General features: G+C 39.8%; 1 protein-coding gene across 10 annotated transcripts in view; it reads right to left on the reverse strand.

Moving 5' to 3' along the window:
• The window catches only part of LOC143022429 (protein tipE-like), an 86491-nt gene that overhangs the window by 31777 nt on the left and 47214 nt on the right, over positions 1-7500 (reverse strand). For 4 of the 10 annotated variants that reach the window (XR_012966052.1, XR_012966053.1, XR_012966051.1 and 1 more), the window contains exon 5: positions 3256-3370. The exons of the other annotated variants lie outside the window; for them this stretch is intronic. Coding sequence is in view for 1 of the 4 variants with exons in the window: in XM_076180646.1 (XP_076036761.1) it covers positions 3301-3370 (70 nt within the window). In the remaining 3 variants the exon portion in view is untranslated. The remainder of the gene's footprint in view (positions 1-3255; positions 3371-7500) is intronic. 10 annotated transcript variants of the gene reach the window in all.

Raw genomic sequence — 7500 nt, forward strand, 5'->3', positions numbered from 1 at the left:
TTGAGAAAGCTATAAGAATACACAAGGCTAAGTATTGGTAAAGCCATTACGAGAAAAAACTCCACTGATAACGATGTTAACAGAGAGTAATACAGTAATAAAGCTTTGAGATTAGAAAAAGATAACTATGTTGGATAAGCTTTTAGCACAAAGAGCTACGATGATAAGCATTGAAGTCTCTGAAGATCAACAGTGAAGGAAATTGATTTGTTGTGAGATTCTTGTTGATCTAATGGAAGAATGACATGAATACTACACATTTTATGTGTTTTGAGGCTATCACTGGTCGACTTTTGTAATTTCATTTAACCATGCACTTCAACTTACGAGATTCCTAATTCATCTAAAGCTTCAACACAAATATTTCAAAATCTACAGGGACTATATTTGATGCTACATGGTGATAGTGTAGTGTACACTAACTACGAAAGGAAGAGTTTTTATTAATCAAAGCAAATTATTGCTAACAATAAACTCAGGCTCTCCTATGATCACGTTGTTCACAGTATCACGTTCATACACAGTAACAGAGTAAACACGCACTTGTAACTTCATATGTACACGTATGTAGGCGCACGCACGCACACACACACACACACACACACACACACACACACACACACACACACACACACACACACACACACACACACACACACACACACACGCACGCACGCACAAGTACACACATTAAACATGCAGAATCCGTACGAATAAGGTGAACATTGAAGGACATATAAATGTTAATTAGATATAAGATGCCACTTGAACAAAATGAACATTTAGTTCATGCATGTTGCAAAGTATGACAACAGTTGCTCGAGTGAAGACATAGAGTACAGATGAACACGGATTCAGTGACTGAGCATGATATAGTTATGTGCAAACAATCACTACTTACTTGGCGGCCTGTGGAAGGCGGGGAAAGGACACATGGACAACTCGAGCACAGAGCCAGGCAATGCGACAGTAGGATAAGGACTACGCGGCAATGGAATTGAGGATGTTAAGTCACAATGGCTGAGTCGCAGTGGCTAAGTCTCAATGACTAAGTCACTGTGGATAGTCCCAGTGGCTAAGTTACAGTACTTAAGGCACAATGGCAAACTCACAATGACTAAGTCACAGTAGCTCAATCACAATGACAAAGTCGCTTTGGATAGGTCATGGTGGCTAAGTCTCAGTGGCTAAGTCACAGCAGCTAAATTACAGTTACTAAGATGCAGTGGCTAAGTCACACTGGCTACATTGCAGTGGCGAAGTCACAGTGATTAAGTCGCCGTGGCTAAGTCGCCGTGGCTAAGTCGCCGTGGCTAAGTCGCCGTGGCTAAGTCGCAGTGGCTAAGTCACAGCAGTTAAGGCACAACAGCTAAGTCACAGTGGCTGAGTCACAATGGCTAAGTCGCAGTGGCTAAGTAGCAGTGGACAAAAAGTGGTGGCTAAGTTAGAGCAGCTAAGCCGCAGTGGCTAAATTACAGCAGCTAAGTCACAGTTACTAAGTCACAGTGGGTAAGTCACAGTGTCTAAGTTGCAGTGGCTAAGTCGCAGTGGCGAAGTCGCAGTTGTTAAGTCACATTGGCCAATTCACAGTGACTAAGTCACAGTGACTAAGTCGCAGTGGCTAAGTCATAGTCTCTAAGTTGCAGTGGCTAAGTTGTAGTGGCTAAGTCGCAGTGGCTAAGTCGCAGTGGCTAAGTCACATTTGTTAAGTCATATTGGCTAAGTCACAGTGGGTAAAGTCATAGTGGTTAAGTCGCTGTGGTTGAAAAACAATGGCTAAGTCACAGTGGCTAAAAGCAGTAGCAAAGTTACAGTCAATAAGTCACAGTGGCTATGTTGCAGTGGATAAGTTGTAAAGGCTAAGTCGCAGTTGGTAAGTCACACTGGTTAAGTCGCAGCAACTAAGTCGCAGTGGTTAAGTTGCAGTTGATAAGTTACAGTGGGTGAGTCACACTAGCTAAGTCGCAGTTGGTAAGTTGCAATGGCTAAGTCACAGCAGATAAATCACTCAGTCGCAGTGGCTAAATCACGGAGACTAAGTCACAGTGGCTAAATCACAATCGTTAAGCCAATGTGGCTGAGTCACAGTGGCTAAGTAACAGTGGTGCAGGAAAAGTCACGATGGAAAAGGGCACTTCAGTGACAGGGGAGCGTGACACATGACAACAACGTGGGTAAGACATTTATGAAGATCAGGAAGACACATGGGTTAGGAGAGTAAGACACAGGACAGCAACCTAGAAGATGAAACTGAGTAAGAAGACTAGGGAACGACAGGTTAAGGATATAGAGTGAAATGAAAGGGTGGAAAATATAGGACAGGATAAATGGGTAGAAGACATTAAGTAGTAGGAGTAGGAAAGATGCAGTACTGTGCCGAAAGGGAAGGATATTCGCATAGACGAGGGTCTTGGGTACATCAAGGGGAAGGCAGGACACAGTCATGGCGGTAAGAGATCCACAGACAAGGCATGGAGGACCATTGCGTCACTGAACTTTGTAGTTTTTGGGTTATGTTCCTCAAAGTGGGACTACAGCAACAGAAAACCTAGTCGCAGACAACGTGCTGGAAGATCACTGACTCTGGTAACAAAGGAAACGCCCAAATGTAACTTTTGTTGTGGTAATCGCTACAATTGTGTCTCCTAATTGATGCCAGTAGTACAAAGCGTCCCTCTTGAACGTGTTTACTGCAGTGTCTCTGTTGGTGTGGTCCCAGCTTTACAGACGTAAGGAAATCGCTGAAAACAGCCTGTCGATAACCGTGATAAAATCTGGCTGATATATGTTACAGTATATCACCTTAACTATGCTCTGATTTTTTTTTTTTTGTGGTTAAAAAGACAGGTCACTGCCTACGCGATAATCAGCCATCTTTAGAATAATGTTATGCCCTGTTCGAGCTGTTGTCACATAATTATTATTTTTTTAAATCAAGATACCGTGTTTCTTTTTTGGTCAGTGACAAAACTAAGGAAGCAGTACTGTAAGTTGAGTGAACGTGACTGCAGCGAACGAAAGTCATAGAAAACAAAGGTCACGCCATTCTTTATGCCAAGTACACAAAATTCAATTCACATCTAATTTGAGCTGTGATTACAGGAGGGTCAGAACGAACATCTTATTCAGGCGGAAGTAACACAAGACTAAGAACCATTCTTATTTGTGCGGAGGTCACAGGATATTAAGTTCAGGCCAGATCTAGGTGTTGCTCACAGAAGATCAAGTTCACGTCCTTAACTAAGCGGTACTTACAGAATTTTAAAATTCTCAGCTTCGCTGAGCAGCTGTCGGTTGCATTTATACAGACTTGGTGAAGTCCATTTGACGTTGAACCGAGAGGGAGAATATGTCAGATCCATTGGCCAATCTGTTATCGTAATTCATGATGAAAAGTCTTGGGAAATATCTACGAAAACACAGCAAAGCAATTAAAGAAGATAAGGGAGCCAAAAAATTTTACGGAGGATTTAGGAGTGTCCGCAGGCGGAATTTGTTACTGCTGATGACGATCCTTGATCTTATGAGATTGTTTAAAGTCATCCCTCCCTTTTAGCCTGTTTCCTAAATTTTGTGAAATGTGTGTTCATATGATTCTTCCGCAAGGCATTACAATACACCATTCAATAGTATTTTCTATTTTAGGTTTAGCTAATAACGTTGAAATTTGTAACAAAATATACGTTCTAGAACTCATAAAATGATCTAATCAATCAGTCAAAGGTGGCAGTGTCACAGTAGAGAACATTTACTTTGACTGTTAATGATCTTAAAATTTATTCAATCTGAAAGTTTAAACGAATTGTGTAGCTTATTGTGTGCTCGACTTTTGCGAATAGTTTCCACATATGATTACTGTATGGTGACAAAGGTGCGATCTGATAGCCATGATTTTTTTTATATGACAGTCGTTTATGTGTTTTGACATAGACAATACATAATCTTGGTATAGAAAAATGTGTATAAAGAGATAACAATATTACTGAATATTTCTCATGAATATAGATTATTTAAAAACATACTGAACACAAAAAAGGAGACAAAACACTCATTTACACAAAAAAGAAAAATATATGAAACATTTACAATGAACAATTAAAACAAAGAAAAAGAAATGTGGGTAAACAAGGCAAAAGAGAATATTAGTGATAGGCTGTACAATGAGAGAGGTGGTATGTCTTTAGGAGATAAAAGAGAAGAGAGAAGGGAGAGTGGGAAGGAGGTGTGTAAGGTTCTCTGGTGCCAAGGAGTCGCGATGACGTTAAGAAGATGCCAAAGGTTTTTGCAAGGCATTGAAATCTCCTGAAACCTTCCAGGAGTTTCTGCAATACTCAGAAGTCGTTTAGCATTCTTACCTTCGTTTCATCTCCTAAAGCCTTGACCAGGAGTCACTCTTCTCCAAGATGTTGGATTTTACGAGAAGCTGGCTCTCCGCTTGGCGGATCAAAGACTGGCGAAAGTAAGGGCCAAAGAAAATGGGGGATGGCCAGGAACTTGAGGTTCGTCGTGATCGAATGACAATGGACTTTTGGTTACTGTAACTGAGAATTATTGTGGATGTGTCCTTTTAGCCCCTTGGTTTTAAACTACACTGGGGTTTCTTGAGTTTGATGGGGGCTTCAGTAAGTGTATCAATCCAGGACTTTTAACAGTTATCGGGATCTACCCAATTCAGGCATTATCTCGATTTCAGGTTCAGTTAACCTTTGGGTAACTCACTGATATATTGTGGATTATTTTCCTGGGAGCTTTGAACTTGAAAATACTTTGGCTCAAATGCTGCCCTCTTCTGAATGTCGGAGTGATATGTATGTTTTCTTTTGTGAACATTACCTTTTACTCATTAATGAAGAATGAATTATACATTAACAATGTTATCATTACAACGCGATACATGAGATAGTTTTGATGTCCTTAGTGTTATTTTTGACGTGGAGGAATTGTTCCTATATGTATTTTCGGGATAATGATTAATTGTGGGCTAACCCTGGACAAAATTAATCATTTGTGTAGGTTTTCCATGATAGGAGTATTGGCTCTTGTTACTTGTCTTTGATTTTTTTATATATATCCTTTTAGGTCTTCCGGACGCTTTTCCTCTGAACACTTTGAATACTCTAATCTAGTTTAGGCGGTACTGGGATAAGGGGTTTGAACGACCAGTGATTAGTTCGATGGTCAGTGTCCCCAGGGCGTCACGCCCAATGGACACAGATTTAACATTCAAGTGAATGCAAGACCAACATAGTCAGAGACCTGTTGCTTCCCTGTTGGCGGCGTACGAAATCGATACTGCAGTTGCTGATAGGATGATAAAAGGATATGGGAAGGATATAGGCAGGAGTGAAAGAGGAGAATCCAAGTTTTGACCTCATGAGTACCCAAGGAATTACCTTCAGGTGAATAAATTCACTGTCGAGGTAGCCAGAACGAATATAAAAATAAAATTGAATTCTCGGGTTATGGAAGGAGGTTTGGCAAATATGAACTTAGGATTCCTGAAGAAAGAGGCTCCAATTTAGTTCAGTTAACTTTGAAAATAGGCCACATACGTTCCTGTTTATCTTATGTTGGTCACCAATGGAGGTTGGAGAGAGATAGAGTTAATAACAACACTCCTCACCCTGCCATTGGCCAATCACAGATGCCGAAAGAAACATGGAAGGCATGGTCTGTTTTCTCAACTGTATGTGTGTATGAAAGTTTAGAAATCTTGATAGTAATTTGGAATAAACTATCTCTTTTGTTGTCCAATGTACATGTAAGAATACAGTCATGTTTGTGTGTTTAAGTGAATCTGTACTTACATGCATAAATCAAAGTACACATATAAACATTTGTACATATAGAAATGTATGCACATGTATGACACGTGTGCGTGTGACACAGACGTGTACATGTACGTGTACATATATTTGTACAGAATTTATAAACATTCAGACTTATGAAAAATGTTAACCTTTTAACAAGATTTTCTGCTTGATAATGGGGGAAATGGAGTTGGGCTTAACATTCTGTCAGTTGCATTACATCTTCACAAATAAAAAGAATTAAAAACATTAAACAACATACAAAATTTAACTAATAAAAGATAAGAATAAGAATATAAATTAAGAAAAGCCCTGCTTTCCAGTAAAGGTTGAAGATATACACACAGACAACAAAGAACGAGAATTTTAGTAAACAAGGTCCCTAACTTAAATTTTTTTGTATGTGATTAATATACTAACCCTTCATTTCTGTGAGCCCCTTTAATGAATTAAATTGTTTACACTAACCAAAAGAAATACCTGTAAAGCTAAGTTAATCGAGTGCGGGAAGGGGTTAATCAAGAGTCTTAACCCTTCAGCACAGTAATAAAACTCAGTTAAATAAACTCGCTTGGCGATAACTAGAACATAATTTGAAATGGTGTCAAGGTGTTGAAAGAATTCAAGAGAAAATAATGTGATTATGAGAGAAAATATCAACATGTGCCTAAGTTTGTGTGTTTGTGAGAGAGTTAGGAGGGAGAAGGAAGAGAAAAGCAAGGGAGGACCATGGATATGGAACGAGGTCATATGTAGATGCTTCATGCCACAAAGCTAACCTAAGAGCTGTAAAGCCACAATAGTATCAAACTGGTAAGGATTAGTGTTTGTAAGGTTCATGAACAAATGTCGATCCAAAAAACAAAAGAGATAACATGGAGTAGATAGGAAGTGGGGTGGAAGGAGATTCAGACGATTTGTTTTTTTTCTCCAAAATGGGAAGTGTACAGTCTTTCAAAGGATCAAAAAAATTGTAAAACGGGAAGTTCATTCTCACGGCTGTGATTCATGAAAGATTCACAGAGTAGACAAAGTTTTCGAAGGGAATTTAGTGGACGAAGTTTCTGTGAATAATTTTTGGGAGTTGGACGGGTTCTGAACAGATCCAGGAAAGCACATCGGTACATCGCGGAGGACAAAGAGTAGGTTTAATCTGGAAGTTTAGTCAAGGATTTAAGGTTAGTTATAGGATGGTAGCTATCCTCAGCTTCCATTGATTTGAATAAATGGATTGATTTCAAGGTGCGGTGTGACCGTATTGAAGGGATTAACTAAGAAGTTCTGCCTTTGAAAGGCTCATAAAATACAAAGAAATATTAAGGTCTTGTTCCTCACGGCAAATGGCTGCGGCTTAGTTTTCTTATTACAACAAGCGCTTGACGATTACACTTCACCTTGGGACGATTCCCGGCCAGGCTAAGAGATCCCGGCCATGGTCTGACCCCCAGCTCACTTCGTCAACGTATTGAGGAAGATCGAAGATCAAGCTTACTGTATCCAGAGGATTCTCAAGGTGGCTCTACACGGATTCTAAAGCGTTCATACGGGATTCGTTTCGTGTCGAAAAATCTTGAGGAATGGATTCATGACAGGGTTTGAACAGCCCAGGACGCTCATGAGTCAAATGAACTGAGTACACGTTTCATGTGATGGTTCAAGAAGACACAAGAGGCTTATTATGGAGTTAAGC

This window comes from Oratosquilla oratoria, chromosome 44 (genome assembly GCF_046742065.1).
Source record: "Oratosquilla oratoria isolate Oo_2021 chromosome 44, ASM4674206v1, whole genome shotgun sequence".
NCBI lineage: Eukaryota > Metazoa > Arthropoda > Malacostraca > Stomatopoda > Squillidae > Oratosquilla > Oratosquilla oratoria.